This window comes from Siphateles boraxobius, unplaced genomic scaffold (genome assembly GCF_051911475.1).
Source record: "Siphateles boraxobius isolate OS27281-9 unplaced genomic scaffold, OSU_SipBor_1 146, whole genome shotgun sequence".
Taxonomy (NCBI): Eukaryota; Metazoa; Chordata; class Actinopteri; order Cypriniformes; family Leuciscidae; genus Siphateles; species Siphateles boraxobius.
The window spans coordinates 210,001-231,000 of NW_027508751.1; the positions used below are offsets into that span (position 1 = coordinate 210,001).

Here is a 21,000-nt window from a genome sequence, read left to right on the forward strand (position 1 = left end):
GAGTGAGTGTGTGAGAGAGAGTGAGTGTGAGAGAGTTTGAGAGTGAGAGTTAGTGCGAGTGAGTGTGAGTGTTAGTGAGTGTGAGAGTGAGTGTAAGTGTGAATGAGTGTTAGTGAGTGTGAGAGAGTTTGAGAGAGTGTGAGAGTGATTGTGAGTGTAAGAGTGAGTGTAAGTGTGAGTGCGAGTGAGTGTGTGAGTGTGTGAGAGTGTGAGAGTGCGAGAGAGAGTGAGTGTGAGAGAGTGCGAGAGAGAGTGAGTGTGAGAGAGTGTGAGAGAGTGAGGGTGAGAGAGTGTGAGAGTGAGAGTGCGAGAGTGCGAGAGAAAGTGAGTGTGAGAGAGAGTGAGTGTGAGAGAGTGCGAGAGAGAGTGAGTGTGAGAGAGTGCGAGAGAGAGTGAGTGTGAGAGAGTGCGAGAGAGAGTGAGTGTGAGAGAGTGTGAGAGAGAGTGAGTGTGAGAGAGTGTGAGAGAGTGAGGGTGAGAGAGTGTGAGAGTGCGAGAGTGCGAGAGAAAGTGAGTGTGAGAGAGAGTGAGTGTGAGAGAGAGTGAGTGTGAGAGAGAGTGAGTGTGAGAGAGTGCGAGAGTGCAAGAGAAAGTGAGTCTGAGAGAGTGCGAGAGAGAGTGAGTGTGAGAGAGTGCGAGAGAGAGTGAGTGTGAGAGAGAGTGAGTGTGAGAGAGTGCGAGAGAGAGTGTGTGTGTGAGAGAGAGTGAGTGTGAGAGAGAGTGTGAGAGTGAGTGTGTGTGTGAGAGAGAGTGAGTGTGAGAGAGAGTGTGAGAGTGAGTGTGAGAGTGAGCGCTTACAGTGCACAATGAGTGTGTTGATGAGTCTGCTTGGGCCGTCGAGCGCTGGGTGCCACACCAGACAGTCGAGCCTCTGGCCGTTCATGCTGCGCAGCGGATGCAGAGAGAACTGCGAGGTCACAACCCCGTCCTCGCCGCTCCGGTTCTGCGAGTGGCCGGGAACATCCGTGTCCCAGGACAGCAGCGCCGCAGGGTGTGCGACCGAGCGACACAAGGCGGCCGAGCGAAACGACTGGCCTTCCTGCAGGATCACCGGTTCCAGAGACGAGATCGGCAGCACTGGAGGACGAGAAATGACAGATGAAGAGCTTTCACTCGTCAGATCAACGAGCCTTCAGGAATCACTCTAATATAAGGATCTGGTCCTCAAAAAACATATTATTATACATATTATCAGTGTGATTTTTTTGTCATGATTCTTTAATGAATTGAAAGTTCAAAAGAACAGCACTAGTTCAAAATAGAATATTTTGTAACATTATAAATGTCTTTACTGTAACTTTTGATAAATTTAATTCATACTTGATGAATAAAAGTATTCTTCCTTTTCCTCCAAAAAATTTTCTTACTGACCCCAAACTTTTGAACGGTAGTTTCTAATGTTACAAAAGCTATCTATTTCAGATAAATGCTGTTCTTTTGAACTTTACATTCATCAAACAATCCTGAAATAAAAATGTAAATAACTGTTTTCAACACTGATAATAATCATAAATGTTTCTTGAGCATCAAATCATCATATTATAGTGATTTCTGAAGGATCATGTGACACTGAAGACTGGAGTAATGATGCTGAAAATTCATCTTTGATCACAGGAATAAATTACACTTTACTATATATTCACATAGAAAACAGCCTTACATTTTAATAATATTTTCAATTCAATTCACATTTATTTGTATAGTGCTTTTCACAATACATCGCTTCAAAGCCGATTTACAGAAAATGCATATTACAATTTACAGTGATCTGTTATCAGCGGCAACTGTCTAAGTTATGTATTTCAGAAATGTACAAATCACAGTTAGCTAAAAATTTATTAATTTAAACAATTTAATAATTAAAGACAGAAACAATGAGCTCATTGAAGTAATGAATTCTTGTTTGATAAAAAATTGACATATAGAAAAATGTAGCATTATCGCATGTTGATCAGATTAATCAAGTCGAGTCTCCTTCATTTCTACAGCGCTTTAACAATATAGAGTTTCACAGCAGCTTTACAGTGATAATAGGAGATTACAGTAACAGAGATTGTACAGCAGATCTAGAATAAAGTTATTGTCCAGATAAAGTTAGTTTTGATTGATTCACTTCGATTGTAAAGATCATTAGTTATTAACTTAGCGGCCGCTAACACACCGCTCTAACAGAAAACACAAACTTTAATGTGTTCTGGACGTTCATTTAAACACAACAGTGGAGCTCGATCATATCAATTCAGTTCATAAAACACATTTTAACAGCCTAAACCAAAGTTATTTAACTGGTTAGTTCAGATGTTGGTTTGGTATTGTACAGCAGATCAACTGATTATCAGACCATTCCTTTTGTCAACAGAAGTGAGATGGAGCTTGTGAAACTGAAAAGAGGGGCTCTTACTCCAGACGGTCAGGCTGATGTGTGTGTCGAAGTTTCCCGAGGGAAAGGTGGAGATGTGGCAGGTGTATGTGGCCTGATCCGCTTTCTTCGTGTTCAGAATCAATAGCGTCGAGTCAACAGTCGGGTCAGAGCTCTCGAACTGGACATGCTTCAGGAAATCAGGAGACACTGTTTCAGGATGAAGAACACGTACATACAATCAGTTAAATACAGTAGAAGACATAAAAACAATCACTATATTGCCCTTAAAGTTCCTTATTTTGTTTTGTAGTCTCAACAGGTTCACATGCAAACACGTTAAAAAATACGGCAACACGTTACAATAAGGTTCATTAGTTAATGTATTAGCTAACATGAACTAACAATAAGCAATACATTTGTTATCGTATTTATTAATCTTTGTTAATGTTAGTTAATAAAAATTCAGCTGTTCATTGTTTGTTCACAGTGCATTAATGTTAACAAATACAACATTTGATTTTAATAATGTATAAGTAAATGTTGAAATTAATAATAAATGCTGTAGAAGTATTGTTCATTCTTAGTTCATGTTAACTAATGAACGTTATTGTAAAGTGCTACCAAAAAAACACTTTAATGTCCTCATAATCTCCACTGCACATCAGCTCTTTTCTCTCCGTGTCTGAAAGTCTCTCTAAGCTCCGACTCTCTGAGAGCTGCTCTGCTCTGATTGGTCAGAAAGCAAACACTCATTATCATATCTGAATCTCAGCTCTTGATCACAGTGATACAAACAGTAACGATGGCGTGTGTTTTACCGTATCAATCTCAGAAAACAGCGTCTTCTCGACACGAACAACACGAACCAAACTCTTCCAGTCTCAGATACACTACAGTGTTTGAGGGCGGAGCTAAGAGAAGCTGCTCAGCCAATCAAGACCAGAGGCGGGCATTAATCAAATCAGTCACAAACCAGTTCAGCAGGAAGTGAGACTGAATTACTGACGACTCGTTTCAGATCAGATTTACTTTCTATTGGTAGACAAAAATTATATTTATCTGCACTTTGATCTTTAAAACTATATCAATGTGGTCTAAGATAAAATATGTTTTTTGTCTTGCCTACGAGTAAATAAAATAAACAAATGGTTTATTAAACCATTAAACCTGTTAAACAAACAGGCAAACTGCATTATTTGTGATAACAAAATGCCTTTTGGTAAATATGTGACTCCATTAAAACCAATCAAATCTATTGAGTCTATTGAGTACACACACTCTTATTTACTTTGATAATTTTTCAAATATAAAAGCTATTCAGGCAAACCAAAAATTATTCAGACACCAGATATAATTTTTGATATTTTGTTCACTAGTGTGATTAGGACACTATAGCTCATTATGTAAGTGAGGAGAGCAAAATAAAGTAAACTGTGACATATTATACCCCAATATTGTGACTACCAGTAAAAATATAAACATTCGGGAGCAAAAATGATTGGGACACTTTGAGCTGATCATGTTAAGCTGAAGTGTTTTTTCTTTAATAACTAATGCACCTTTTTACACCACAGACTGAACAACATGAAGCATTGCTTGGTAATTGGTTGAGCTAAACTGGTATTATCTAATTGTGTAGTTAAATATAACAGCTGACAGATATTCAACATAATTCATGTGTAAGAGTCTAACAGAAGGATGGACAAAACCAGTCAAATATCAACTGAGTTCTTGTCATATTTTATTACAATTTTATAAACTACAGCGAATAAACTGATAATGTGAGAAATGTTGAAGGTGTGTGAATAAAGTCTTGACTGTATGTTCAATGCCAAGAACCTGTAAAATTGTCAACATTAACTCACCCGCATGTCATTTCCAAACCATAGTATAAATTGAATGTTTAATTTGTGTCAGTTCTTCAGACAAAAGATCATATGACTTCAGAAGACGTGAATAAAGTTCATTAGTTATATTGACTATTGTCTGTTATCATTCACTGCCATTGTATGCAAAAATGAGCACCTTTGTGCTAAAAAAAAAAAGAGTCTGAAATGACATGCGGGTGAGTAAATAATGGCAGAAGAGTTTATTTTTGTGTGAACTATTGTTTAAAGCAGTTCATCTTCACATCGACACAGACGGCAGACGCGAGTTGCTCTAGTCAACAAAATACACCATTGAAAACATCCGTCATGACAAACATCTCTAGGTGACAGACACACGTCACAACACAATACATGACAGTTTCCATCGGGTCATTCGACAGAACTGCTGCGGGGGAAATTATCTGGTGTGTGTGTGTTTGCGCTTCTTTGAATGAGAGGTGATTTAATGATGAATCACCAGAATCCATGTCCATGTCACAGACTCACACACACACTCACACACACTGAGAGAGTAAAGTAAAGCCTGAGGAGTGAGGACTATTAAGATTGTTTGCATTGTGAAACATGAGCCACAAATATGGGAGGCTGTATGAGACGAAACCCATTGAAACATTTGCAATACACATTGAAAACTTGTGATACACATTGAAACACTTGCGTGTACATGTGAAACACTATATATCTGTGCATATATATGAAAGACATGCGGTTACATAGAAACTCTTTGCATATACCCTGTTATCGCCCACGTACTGTTGTACCTGTACACAGACTGCACTTTCAAACATTCTTGTGTGTGAGAGAGCATAAACATTTCTGGTGTGTCCGGAAGTCGTTCCATTGCAACCGGAAGTTTAGTTAATTGGAAACGTAATTATGATATAATGCCTCCAGAACAATAATGCATTCTTCAGACCCCTGGCCTCCCGCACGAGCAACTGCACTCGTAATTGAACAAACTGTCCGTATATGGTGCTCTAGTTCAGTAAAGTATGGGATTGCAGGGTCAGTTTGTAAACATTTTATGCACCGAAGGAAACACGAAAGAGAATTAAAAATTTCATCAGAGTTGGCAATAACACACAAGTGATCACATACGAAAATGCCTATTGTAAAGATTAACAACAAATACCTAATTTTTTAAACAAGTTTGGAAGGAGCCATATATGTGGAGAATATCTGAGCTCTAACTTCCGGTTGCAATGAAACGACTTCCGGACACACCAGAAATGTTTACGCTCACACGCACACACGCTCACACTCTCACACTCTCACACGCTAACACGCTCACTCACGCGCTCTCACGCGCTCACACGCTCACACGCTCACACGCTCACACGCTCACACGCTCACTCTCACTCTCACACTCACACTCACTCACACTCACTCACACTCTCTCACACTCTCTCACACTCTCTCACACTCACACATTCACACACTCTCACACTCTCACACTCTCTCACACTCTCTCACACTCTCTCACACTCTCACACACTCTCACACACTCTCACACACTTTCTCACACTCTCACACTCTCTCACACTCTCTCACACTCACACATTCACACTCTCTCACACTCTCTCACACTCTCTCACACTCTCTCACACTCTCTCACACTTTCTCACACTCTCACACTCTCACACTCTCACACTCTCACACTCTCACACTCTCACAAACTCACTCACACACACACTCACTCACACTCACTCACACTCTCTCACACTCTCTCACACTCTCTCACACTCTCTCACACTCTCTCACACTCTCTCACACTCTCTCACACTCTCTCACACTCTCTCACACTCTCTCACACTCTCACACTCTCACACTTTCTCACAAACTCACTCACACACACACACACTCACTCACTCATGCTCTCACTCACTCACTCTCACTCTCTCACACTCTCTCACACTCTCTCACACTCTCTCACACTCTCTCACGCTCTCACACACTCGCTCTCACACACTCGCTCTCACACACTCGCTCTCACACACTCGCTCTCACACACTCGCTCTCACACACTCGCTCTCACACACTCGCTCTCACACACTCGCTCTCACACACTCGCTCTCACACACTCGCTCTCACACACTCGCTCTCACACACTCGCTCTCACACACTCGCTCTCACACACTCGCTCTCACACACTCGCTCTCACACACTCGCTCTCACACACTCGCTCTCACACACTCGCTCTCACACACTCGCTCTCACACACTCGCTCTCACACACTCGCTCTCACACACTCGCTCTCACACACTCGCTCTCACACACTCGCTCTCACACACTCGCTCTCACACACTCGCTCTCACACACTCGCTCTCACACACTCGCTCTCACACACTCGCTCAAAACAGTAATAAAATACTCTCGCGATCTCTCACGCACTCACGCGCACACACGCACTCTCACGCACACACTCACACACACTCACACACACTCACACACACACTCACTCACTCACACACTCACTCACTCACACACTCACTCTCTCACACACTCACTCTCTCACACACTCACTCTCTCACACACTCACTCTCTCACACACTCACTCTCTCACACACTCACTCTCTCACACACTCACTCTCTCACACACTCACTCTCTCACACACTCACTCTCTCACACACTCACTCTCTCACACACTCACTCTCTCACACACTCACTCTCTCACACACTCACTCACTCTCACACTCTGACACTCTGACACTCTGACACTCTGACACTCTCACACTCTCACACTCTCACACTCTCACACTCTGACACTCTGACACTCTCACACTCTCACACTCTCACACTCTCACACTCTCACACTCTCACACTCTCACACTCTCACACTCTCACACTCTGACACTCTGACACTCTGACACTCTGACACTCTGACACTCTGACACTCTGACACTCTGACACTCTCACACTCTCACACTCTCACACTCTGACTGACAGACACACACACACACACACACACACACACACACACACACACACACACACACACACACACACACACACACACACACTCTTTAGATTATTAAAATGGTTATTTTATTTTCTGAGTCTTTGGGGCTCTTCTGTGAAATCGCTGCAGAAACCCCGTTTTGGAAGCTTTACTTTTAATAGTGTATTTGAGGTCAGATTATTAGAAGTCACGCAGTTTTTTCACCCCTAATTGGTGGGAAAAGATTAAATGCAATGCAAAACAATGATGATTGAGGGATGAACAAAAAAAACATCCCTCAAAAGTGTGATGGATCATATTTGATACATTTTTTTAAAGATGATTTTTCTATATAAAGTTGCTTCAGTCTAAGTGTTTTATGAGATTCACTCGACTAGTTCATGTTTTTACCGTTAGGTCCTTCAGTAAAGTGTCCTGTAATGATCTGTTCTCGTTCTCCTCCTGGTTTCTGTCTGGACCAGGTCACCTGCACCACCTTCTCTTCTCCCTGCACCTCGAACCGGCAGGGAAGCCGAGTCTGTGTGTTGGAGAACGAGCGCAGGGACGCCGGCGGATCCAGGAACTCACTGCAAACACACACTGAGAAATAAAGAGTCAGTGTGAGATCCGGGAACTCACTGCAAACACACACTGAGAAATAAAGAGTTAGTGTGAACATCTGCAAACACCTCTGACTGGGTTTAGTGTCCGAGACGAGGTCAGTGTGTGAGAGTTAATAATAAACCCACACTATCATGATCCATTGCTCTTGCCCCACAAACACAAGGACGTTCCCATGCAGAACAATGAGCGAGTCAGAAATAAGCCCAAAACTATCAATACTCAATGCAAATAATAAAATACATTCCATATGGTTAGTTTTTGACATGTTCAATCAAAGTGTTTTCTCAGTTTCCACGCATTTAACGTTTTGTATTATATTTGATTAAACAGGCTTTTACGGCTCATAAAGGTCTGAAATAGTGAGAATATGGAGGAAAAAACAGCATTTTATTCAGAGACTCAAACGGAGAAAAATATGCAAGTTGCTTCAGATGCGGATATTTATATGAGATTCTGATGCTTGTAACATAAACGAATGAGATTGTTATAACATCGTACAGCAGATATTGCCATAAAAAACAGCATATGCACAAAATTGCATATTTTTGCTCAGTTTGAGTCAATGAATCATAAAACTAAGCATTAAATATCATCTCACTTAGAAATATTATTGCCAGATATTTTTATATGAGATTCTGATGCTTGTAATATAAATCAACGAGATCTTTATAACAGTATAGTAGATACTTAGATAAATGCATATAAATATCAACTATCTGCCAATAATATGTCTTAGAAAGATGATATTTAAATGCTTAGTTTTGTGATCTCTGTAGTTTTAAAATGTATAATGCAATGCAATACAATGATGATTGAGAGATGAACAAATAAACCTTCCTCAAAAGCCTGATGATCATATTTGATACTCATGATTTTTCTATAAAATGATGATGGATAATCAGTTAAACCAAAGTTGATTCAGTGCAGTTGAAATATTACTGACAATATCAAAGTTATTCTTACGTTTACTTGATAAAATCAGCTCAGGTTTGCCACAGAAAGACTCGTGTAGCTCGTTTGTACAGTTAAAATAAAAGACTTTTACTTGATAACAGAGTGTAAACTCACTCAGAGACAGAAGGACGAGAGAAGATCGAGTGCAACAGGTTTATCAGATAAATTATGATCAGATATGTATACAGTAGGCATTACAGAGGACATTATGTTTCGAGTAAAGTTCTCTCAGTCAGGTTTAATTTACATATCAACATAAAAGTGAATCAAAACTCACTCAGACGAGTCACTAGTTTTCATGCAGTAAATAATGAAGTGAAGCCGCAGAGAAAGTTCAACTTCAGGATGTGAGCAGAGACTGAGATCTCTTTTAAACCGTTTATACTCAGTCTATGCCATGTTAATCACTCTATATACTAGTAGGTTTGATTTGAAGGATATTTCTGCTGATTTTGGAACTGTTGGATCTCCACTTCATGTTTAATGTAAAATCATCTTGAAGCAAAACCAGCAGAAACTTGCATTTCAAAGTGAGAAAATGAGACAGAAAGCAGAAGAAAGTGAGACAGCGAGAGAATGTCATCTTGCAGTTCCGGTTATTGTTTGTCTTTACCTCAGCGGACACACACACACTGAACACAGACACACTGAACACAAACACACTGACACGCCACACGTTTAAAATAACAATACATGCCTTTACCTTCACACACATGTTTGTTTTGTTATACTTGAGAGGACCTCCATTGGCGTAATGGTTTTTATACTGTACAAACTGTATATTCTATCCTCTAACACTAACCCTACCCATCACACACACACACACACACTAACTAGAGGTTCAATTAGAGCAGATTGCATACTTCCACGTAGGAAACTTTCTTCAGTCAAGCTGTATTTTCATTCAGAGCATCACATCACTGCAATTCTGTTACACAATCAATTAGATTAATTGTAAAACTTGTTTAAGTATAATTTTATGAAATGACTTCATAATCAACAATGTGAACATTATTGCTGCTTCTTCTATTATTACTATTAATAATTTCATTATAATTAGTATTATTTAACTCATAACAACTCACTTTTTTATTATAATTGTGTACATGTATATCATCTTTTTGTATTATATGTTTAATTGTATTTTGAAATTTGTTTGTACGAGTTGTTTACATGTTCTAGTTCTACTATTGTTTTACCCTCTTCTCTAGTTTTAGGTCTAATAACACCTGGCAAAGGGACATAGATCAGCCGGAACCGGGAACACTTCCTATAACACCTGATGTACTCGCTACATCATAAGAAGAATGGTTTCTAAGCTAATGTTAGTCTTTCTGTTTATTCCGAGGTTAATTGTAATCAGCCGGACCCGGGCCGTATCCAGATCAGATGGTGGACCTGAGCCTAGACACGTCCACAACGCATCCCTGAAGTGCCAGCAGAGCTTGTGTCCACTAGACTCTCATCGACACGACAGCATCGGCACTGATCCTCAAACACTCCATACGCGCGTGATGACTCCGGTCTTCAAACAGATGAACTGCATAATATAATGTTCCGATCCAATCTGACCTCTGACCTGTAATGCCCGAATCATAAATCACACACTGCTGGTTCGTTGGCCAGAGGAGGACTGAGACTGAGTTCTCCCAAGGGTTTTTTCTCCATTCGGTCACTGATGGAGTTTCTGTTCCTTGTCACTGTCGCCTTGGTTACATTTACATGCATAAATGTGTTGATTAATGTCCCTTTTTTAAATAAAAAAATAAATACACTCATTCACTCACACACACAGTTCTGCACATATTTCCTCCACGACAGTCATAAATCGGTGAGTAATGGTTTTTGAGGCTGGTTGAACTTTAATGACAAAAGAATGTCACTGCACCACATAGCAATCAACCACACACACGCACACACACACACACACACACACACACACCGAAACACAACTATGCATGTGTCTGGTTTCAGTTGCTTTGTTGCAGTATTTAATCAACTTTGTAACCGTTTATTAATAAAACCACAACGGTTTATTGTCATGTCAATCAATGCATTAACTAATGGTAACAGATAAAACTTTTGATTTCAACGATGATTAGTAAATTAACAAACTAATTACTAAATGTTAGCAATGTACTAATATTAACAAAAAAACATATAGTAAAGTGTTACCGTAATTTACAAATATATAACCTAACTAACACACACTACTCGAGTCCTCAGCAGTTTTTGAGTTTTTCGACTTACCCATCAATGAAAAGACCATCACACAGATGAAGTTCAGTAGTTTCCTCATCTTTCTGCTTTATTATATCACTGTATTCCTCCTCATGTTCTCACGCGCTTTTCTGTTCATCCATGTTAAACTGTGTTCTTAAGATCCGACATTTGTCATCATTAAATGAATAAAAACAGAATACAAGCTGAGTTTCTACATGAAGATCCAGAGGCTGATAAACTCATGATTAACTCTGTTTGAAGTCTGTGTTCAGGTGAGCGTTCACACACACCTGCGTGTTCACGTGGGCTCCACCCACCGCTGGGCACGCGCACGTGCGCGCACACTTCCTCGCTACTGACCTTTGCTTTGTGCACTTAACTATAAACTTTTTTATTTTCTCTTGAAATCAGAACTCTCTGTGGGGGATTTGAAGAGATTTCTAGAAAACTCTCTGAAGCTGTTTGGAAGTGAAGTTTGAGGAATTCGTAGCTTTTGTTTGGTTTGGTGTTTTCTAAAGTACAAATGAACAGGACAAACCAGTTCAGAAGCAAATTCTTGACATTTTATTAACATACCCGCAAATTATTTAAACTCTAATCTAGAGAGATATACAAAGTTTGTTTTTACTTTATAGTAAAGATTTAATATTATTGTTATTATTATTATTTCATAAGTAATTTGTAATATTTTTATTTATTTTATCATTACTTTTTAAATACATTTAAAAAACAGATTGTATATTTATGCAGGAGTTATTTGTGTTCTTCTAATTTGATTAGTCACGTGGTGTATCAAAGCTGATTGAAATAGTTGTTAGTTTTGACCTGGAGCGAGTTAATTATTTAGTTTATTTCCCAATAAACATTTCCCAACTGTTTTATTGCGACACCTGCTGGTCAATTGTATATTTAAAAAAGACATGATAACAAGAACGGAGAGGGATTTAAGAAAGTCTTTTATTTAAATTAGAAATATGAATATTTTTTACTCATCTTATACAGTAACAAGGATAATTATTGGACACTGTTCAAGTTAGAAATATAACTTTACTATATTAATTGGCATTGAGAGCCTTACACACACATTGTACAGATTAACGACGTCAAACAATGACAACAGAGCAGAACTGGACATTAACAAAGCTTAATAATGTAGAAACCATGCAGGTGTTCTCAGGGCAGAGGCTTCTTCTTCATCCCATGAAGAGTGTCATAGGTGTCCTGATCACGACGGCCCAGATCCTAAGAAACGACACGAAACACACTGATCAGACCACAGTCATTCACTCATCAGACACTCTGACGGACATAAATCATAATCAGATCACAGTAATTCACTCATCAGACTCTCTGACAGTCACTAATCATAATCAGACCACAGTCATTCACTCATCAGACTCTCTGACGGTCATAAATCATAATCAGACCACAATCATTCACTCATCAGACTCTCTGACGGTCATAAATCATAATCAGACCACAATCATTCACTCATCAGACTCTCTGACGGTCATAAATCATAATCAGACCACAGTCATTCACTCATCAGACTCTCTGACGGTCATAAATCATAATCAGACCACAATCATTCACTCATCAGACTCTCTGACGGTCATAAATCATAATCAGATCACAGTAATTCACTCATCAGACTCTCTGACAGTCACTAATCATAATCAGACCACAGTCATTCACTCATCAGACTCTCTGACAGTCACTAATCATAATCAGACCACAGTCATTCACTCATCAGACTCTCTGACGGTCATAAATCATAATCAGACCACAATCATTCACTCATCAGACTCTCTGACGGTCATAAATCATAATCAGACCACAATCATTCACTCATCAGACTATCTGACGGTCATAAATCATAATCAGACCACAATCATTCACTCATCAGACTCTCTGACGGTCATAGATCATAATCAGATCACAGTAATTCACTCATCAGACTCTCTGACAGTCACTAATCATAATCAGACCACAATCATTCACTCATCAGACTATCTGACGGTCATAAATCATAATCAGACCACAATCATTCACTCATCAGACTATCTGACGGTCATAAATCATAATCAGACCAGAGTCACTCACTCATAAGACTCTCTGATGGTCAGGAATCATAATCAGATCACAGTCATTCACTCATCAGACTCTCTGATGGTCAGGAATCATAATCAGATCACAGTCATTCACTTATCAGACTCTCTGATGGTCACAAATCATAATCAGACCACAGTCATTCTCTCATCAGACTCTCTGACGGTCATAAATCATAATCGGACCACAATCATTCACTCATCAGACTCTCTGATGGTCAGGAATCATAATCAGACCACAATCATTCACTCATCAGACTCTCTGACGGTCATGAATCATAATCAGACCACAGTCATTCACTCATCAGACTCTCTGACGGTCATAAATCATAATCAGACCACAGTCACTCACTCATCAGACTATCTGACGGTCATAAATCATAATCAGACCACAATCATTCACTCATCAGACTCTCTGATGGTCAGGAATCATAATCAGATCACAGTCATTCACTCATCAGACTCTCTGATGGTCAGGAATCATAATCAGATCACAGTCATTCACTCATCAGACTCTCTGATGGTCAGGAATCATAATCAGACCACAATCATTCACTCATCAGACTCTCTGACAGTCATGAATTATAATCAGACCACAGTCATTCACTCATCAGACTCTCTGACGGTAATGAATCATAATCGGACCACAGTCACTCACTCATCAGACTCTCTGACAGTCATAAATCATAATCAGACCACAGTCAATCTCTCATCAGACACTCTGACAGTCATGAATCATAATCAGACCACAGTCATTCTCTCATCAGACACTCTGACAGTCATGAATCATAATCGGATCACAGTCATTCACTCATCAGACACTCTGACAGTCATGAATCATAATCAGACCACAGTCATTCTCTCATCAGACTCTCTGACGGTCATGAATCATAATCAGACCACAGTCATTCACTCATCAGACTATCTGACGGTCATAAATCATAATCAGACCATAGTCACTCACTCATCAGACTATCTGACGGTCATAAATCATAATCAGACCACAATCATTCACTCATCAGACTCTCTGATGGTCAGGAATCATAATCAGATCACAGTCATTCACTCATCAGACTCTCTGACAGTCATGAATCATAATCAACCCACAGTCATTCTCTCATCAGACTCTCTGACGGTAATGAATCATAATCGGACCACAGTCACTCACTCATCAGACTCTCTGACAGTCATACATCATAATCAGACCACAGTCATTCTCTCATCAGACACTCTGACAGTCATAAATCATAATCAGACCACAGTCATTCTCTCATCAGATACTCTGACAGTCATGAATCATAATCAGACCACAGTCATTCTCTCATCAGACTCTCTGACAGTCATGAATCATAATCAGACCACAGTCATTCACTCATCAGACACTCTGACAGTCATGAATCATAATCGGATCACAGTCATTCACTCATCAGACACTCTGACAGTCATGCATCATAATCGGATCAAAGTCATTCTCTCATCAGACACTCTGACAGTCATGAATCATAATCAGACCACAGTCATTCTCTCATCAGACACTCTGACAGTCATGAATCATAATCAGACCACAGTCATTCTCTCATCAGACTCTCTGACAGTCATGAATCATAATCAGACCACAGTCGTTCACTCATCAGACACTCTGACAGTCATGAATCATAATCAGACCACAGTCATTCTCTCATCAGACACTCTGACAGTCATGAATCATAATCAGATCACAGTAATTCACTCATCAGACTCTCTGACAGTCACTAATCATAATCAGACCACAGTCATTCACTCATCAGACTCTCTGACAGTCACTAATCATAATCAGACCACAGTCATTCACTCATCAGACTCTCTGACGGTCATAAATCATAATCAGACCACAATCATTCACTCATCAGACTCTCTGACGGTCATAAATCATAATCAGACCACAATCATTCACTCATCAGACTATCTGACGGTCATAAATCATAATCAGACCACAATCATTCACTCATCAGACTCTCTGACGGTCATAAATCATAATCAGATCACAGTAGTTCACTCATCAGACTCTCTGACAGTCACTAATCATAATCAGACCACAATCATTCACTCATCAGACTATCTGACGGTCATAAATCATAATCAGACCACAGTCATTCACTCATCAGACTATCTGACGGTCATAAATCATAATCAGACCAGAGTCACTCACTCATAAGACTCTCTGATGGTCAGGAATCATAATCAGATCACAGTCATTCACTCATCAGACTCTCTGATGGTCAGGAATCATAATCAGATCACAGTCATTCACTTATCAGACTCTCTGATGGTCATAAATCATAATCAGACCACAGTCATTCTCTCATCAGACTCTCTGACGGTCATAAATCATAATCGGACCACAATCATTCACTCATCAGACTCTCTGATGGTCAGGAATCATAATCAGACCACAATCATTCACTCATCAGACTCTCTGACGGTCATGAATCATAATCAGACCACAGTCATTCACTCATCAGACTCTCTGACGGTCATAAATCATAATCAGACCACAGTCACTCACTCATCAGACTATCTGACGGTCATAAATCATAATCAGACCACAATCATTCACTCATCAGACTCTCTGATGGTCAGGAATCATAATCAGATCACAGTCATTCACTCATCAGACTCTCTGATGGTCAGGAATCATAATCAGATCACAGTCATTCACTCATCAGACTCTCTGATGGTCAGGAATCATAATCAGACCACAATCATTCACTCATCAGACTCTCTGACAGTCATCAATTATAATCAGACCACAGTCATTCACTCATCAGACTCTCTGACGGTAATGAATCATAATCGGACCACAGTCACTCACTCATCAGACTCTCTGACAGTCATAAATCATAATCAGACCACAGTCAATCTCTCATCAGACACTCTGACAGTCATGAATCATAATCAGACCACAGTCATTCTCTCATCAGACACTCTGACAGTCATGAATCATAATCGGATCACAGTCATTCACTCATCAGACACTCTGACAGTCATGAATCATAATCAGACCACAGTCATTCTCTCATCAGACTCTCTGACGGTCATGAATCATAATCAGACCACAATCATTCACTCATCAGACTCTCTGATGGTCAGGAATCATAATCAGATCACAGTCATTCACTCATCAGACTCTCTGACAGTCATGAATCATAATCAACCCACAGTCATTCTCTCATCAGACTCTCTGACGGTAATGAATCATAATCAGACCACAGTCACTCACTCATCAGACTCTCTGACAGTCATAAATCATAATCAGACCACAGTCATTCACTCATCAGACTATCTGACGGTCATAAATCATAATCAGACCATAGTCACTCACTCATCAGACTATCTGACGGTCATAAATCATAATCAGACCACAATCATTCACTCATCAGACTCTCTGATGGTCAGGAATCATAATCAGATCACAGTCATTCACTCATCAGACTCTCTGACAGTCATGAATCATAATCAACCCACAGTCATTCTCTCATCAGACTCTCTGACGGTAATGAATCATAATCAGACCACAGTCATTCTCTCATCAGACACTCTGACAGTCATGAATCATAATCAGACCACAGTCATTCTCTCATCAGACTCTCTGACAGTCATAAATCATAATCAGACCACAGTCACTCACTCATCAGACTCTCTGACAGTCATAAATCATAATCAGACCACAGTCATTCTCTCATCAGACTCTCTGACGGTCATAAATCATAATCAGACCACAGTCACTCACTCATCAGACTCTCTGACAGTCATAAATCATAATCAAACCACAGTCATTCTCTCATCAGACACTCTGACAGTCATGAATCATAATCAGACCACAGTCATTCTCTCATCAGACTCTCTGACAGTCATGAATCATAATCAGACCACAGTCATTCTCTCATCAGACACTCTGACAGTCATGAATCATAATCAGACCACAATCATTCACTCATCAGACTATCTGACGGTCATAAATCATAATCAGACCACAGTCATTCACTCATCAGACTATCTGACGGTCATAAATCATAATCAGACCAGAGTCACTCACTCATAAGACTCTCTGATGGTCAGGAATCATAATCAGATCACAGTCATTCACTCATCAGACTCTCTGATGGTCAGGAATCATAATCAGATCACAGTCATTCACTTATCAGACTCTCTGATGGTCATAAATCATAATCAGACCACAGTCATTCTCTCATCAGACTCTCTGACGGTCATAAATCATAATCGGACCACAATCATTCACTCATCAGACTCTCTGATGGTCAGGAATCATAATCAGACCACAATCATTCACTCATCAGACTCTCTGACGGTCATGAATCATAATCAGACCACAGTCATTCACTCATCAGACTCTCTGACGGTCATAAATCATAATCAGACCACAGTCACTCACTCATCAGACTATCTGACGGTCATAAATCATAATCAGACCACAATCATTCACTCATCAGACTCTCTGATGGTCAGGAATCATAATCAGATCACAGTCATTCACTCATCAGACTCTCTGATGGTCAGGAATCATAATCAGATCACAGTCATTCACTCATCAGACTCTCTGATGGTCAGGAATCATAATCAGACCACAATCATTCACTCATCAGACTCTCTGACAGTCATCAATTATAATCAGACCACAGTCATTCACTCATCAGACTCTCTGACGGTAATGAATCATAATCGGACCACAGTCACTCACTCATCAGACTCTCTGACAGTCATAAATCATAATCAGACCACAGTCAATCTCTCATCAGACACTCTGACAGTCATGAATCATAATCAGACCACAGTCATTCTCTCATCAGACACTCTGACAGTCATGAATCATAATCGGATCACAGTCATTCACTCATCAGACACTCTGACAGTCATGAATCATAATCAGACCACAGTCATTCTCTCATCAGACTCTCTGACGGTCATGAATCATAATCAGACCACAATCATTCACTCATCAGACTCTCTGATGGTCAGGAATCATAATCAGATCACAGTCATTCACTCATCAGACTCTCTGACAGTCATGAATCATAATCAACCCACAGTCATTCTCTCATCAGACTCTCTGACGGTAATGAATCATAATCAGACCACAGTCACTCACTCATCAGACTCTCTGACAGTCATAAATCATAATCAGACCACAGTCATTCACTCATCAGACTATCTGACGGTCATAAATCATAATCAGACCATAGTCACTCACTCATCAGACTATCTGACGGTCATAAATCATAATCAGACCACAATCATTCACTCATCAGACTCTCTGATGGTCAGGAATCATAATCAGATCACAGTCATTCACTCATCAGACTCTCTGACAGTCATGAATCATAATCAACCCACAGTCATTCTCTCATCAGACTCTCTGACGGTAATGAATCATAATCAGACCACAGTCATTCTCTCATCAGACACTCTGACAGTCATGAATCATAATCAGACCACAGTCATTCTCTCATCAGACTCTCTGACAGTCATGAATCATAATCAGACCACAGTCATTCTCTCATCAGACACTCTGACAGTCATGAATCATAATCAGACCACAGTCATTCTCTCATCAGACTCTCTGACAGTCATGAATCATAATCAGACCACAGTCATTCACTCATCAGACTCTCTGACGGTCATAAATCATAATCAGATCACAGTCATTCTCTCATCAGACTCTCTGATGGTCATAAATCATAATCAGACCACAGTCACTCACTCATCAGACTCTCTGACGGTCATAAATCATAATCAGACCACAGTCATTCTCTCATCAGACTCTCTGACGGTCATAAATCATAATCAGATCACAGTCATTCTCTCATCAGACTCTCTGATGGTCATAAATCATAATCAGACCACAGTCACTCACTCATCAGACTCTCTGACGGTCATAAATCATAATCAGACCACAGTCATTCACTCATCAGACTCTCTGACGGTCATAAATCATAATCAGACCACAGTCATTCACTCATCAGACTCTCTGACGGTCATAAATCATAATCAGACCACAATAAATCCTTAATAAGACTCTCTGACGGTCATAAATCATAATCAGACCACAGTCATTCTCTCATCAGACTCTCTGACGGTCATAAATCATAATCAGACCACAGTCACTCACTCATCAGACTCTCTGACAGTCATAAATCATAATCAGACCACAGTCATTCTCTCATCAGACTCTCTGACAGTCATAAATCATAATCAGACCACAATCATTCACTCATCAGACTCTCTGACAGTCATGAATCATAATCAGACCACAGTCATTCTCTCATCAGACTCTCTGACGGTCATAAATCATAATCAGACCACAGTCATTCTCTCATCAGACTCTCTGACGGTCATAAATCATAATCAGACCACAGTCATTCTCTCATCAGACTCTCTGACAGTCATAAATCATAATCAGACCACAGTCATTCTCTCATCAGACTCTCTGACAGTCATAAATCATAATCAGACCACAATCATTCACTCATCAGACTCTCTGACAGTCATGAATCATAATCAGACCACAGTCATTCTCTCATCAGACTCTCTGACAGTCATAAATCATAATCAGACCACAGTCATTCTCTCATCAGACTCTCTGACGGTCATAAATCATAATCAGACCACAGTCATTCTCTCATCAGACTCTCTGACGGTCATAAATCATAATCAGACCACAGTCATTCTCTCATCAGACTCTCTGACAGTCATAAATCATAATCAGACCACAGTCATTCTCTCATCAGACTCTCTGACGGTCATAAATCATAATCAGACCACAGTCATTCTCTCATCAGGCTCTCTGACAGTCATAAATCATAATCAGACCACAGTCATTCTCTCATCAGACTCTCTGACAGTCATAAATCATAATCAGACCACAGTCATTCTCTCATCAGACTCTCTGACGGTCATAAATCATAATCAGACCACAGTCATTCTCTCATCAGACTCTCTGACAGTCATAAATCATAATCAGACCACAGTCATTCTCTCATCAGACTCTCTGACAGTCATAAATCATAATCAGACCACAGTCATTCTCTCAACAGACTCTCTGACGGTCATAAATCATAATCAGACCACAGTCATTCTCTCATCAGACTCTCTGACGGTCATAAATCATAATCAGACCACAGTCATTCTCTCATCAGACTCTCTGACGGTCATAAATCATAATCAGACCACAGTCATTCTCTCATCAGACTCTCTGACGGTCATAAATCATAATCAGACCACAGTCATTCTCTCATCAGACTCTCTGACGGTCATAAATCATAATCAGACCACAGTCATTCTCTCATCAGACTCTCTGAAGGTCACGAATCATAATCAGACCACAGTCATTCACTCATCAGACTCTCTGACAGTCATAAATCATAATCAGACCACAGTCATTCTCTCAACAGACTCTCTGACGGTCATAAATCATAATCAGACCACAGTCATTCTCTCAACAGACTCTCTGACGGTCATAAATCATAATCAGACCACAGTCATTCTCTCATCAGACTCTTTGACAGTCATAAATCATAATCAGACCACAGTCATTCTCTCATCAGACTCTCTGACGGTCATAAATCATAATGGCCCTCATTTATCATTCTTGCGTAGAAACGGGCCTATATGTTGGCGTAAGATTATGCTTACACTCCTCTCACCGCCTGATTTATGAAGCTGTGCGTACCTTTGAAATCCAGGTGTACGCAATACCTGCCCATGATAAATGCCGCGGCTGAAAATGATCGTCATTAGAATAACAAGCCTCTATATATTCAAGTCTCCGCTTCCCCCACGCCCTCATTTTACGCCATGAACACACGGAAGACGGCAAAGAAGATAAACTTCTCCGACGTGGAGAT

At 40.0% G+C, this 21,000-nt stretch overlaps 2 protein-coding genes across 3 annotated transcripts in view; both read right to left on the reverse strand.

Annotated features, from left to right (window-relative positions):
• The window catches only part of nectin4b (nectin cell adhesion molecule 4b), a 47,169-nt gene extending 35,692 nt beyond the window's left edge, over nt 1–11,477 (reverse strand). Inside the window, exons 1-4 of one of the 2 annotated variants that reach the window (XM_077230501.1) lie at nt 11,019–11,477; nt 7,602–7,790; nt 2,402–2,569; nt 799–1,077 (exon numbers count right to left, since the gene is read on the reverse strand). In XM_077230501.1, coding sequence (XP_077086616.1) covers nt 799–1,077; nt 2,402–2,569; nt 7,602–7,790; nt 11,019–11,067 — 685 coding nt within the window. In that variant the 5' untranslated portion in view covers nt 11,068–11,477. Of the gene's footprint in view, nt 1–798; nt 1,078–2,401; nt 2,570–7,601; nt 7,842–11,018 lie in introns of both variants that reach the window. The other variant, XM_077230500.1, reaches the window with a different exon arrangement.
• Nucleotides 11,478–11,930: 453 nt separating this feature from the next.
• fcer1gl (Fc receptor, IgE, high affinity I, gamma polypeptide like) overlaps nt 11,931–21,000 on the reverse strand; it is a 39,802-nt gene continuing 30,732 nt past the window's right edge. The window contains exon 5 of the mRNA XM_077230482.1: nt 11,931–12,233. Within this exon, the coding sequence (XP_077086597.1) occupies nt 12,165–12,233 (69 nt within the window). The 3' untranslated portion in view covers nt 11,931–12,164. The remainder of the gene's footprint in view (nt 12,234–21,000) is intronic.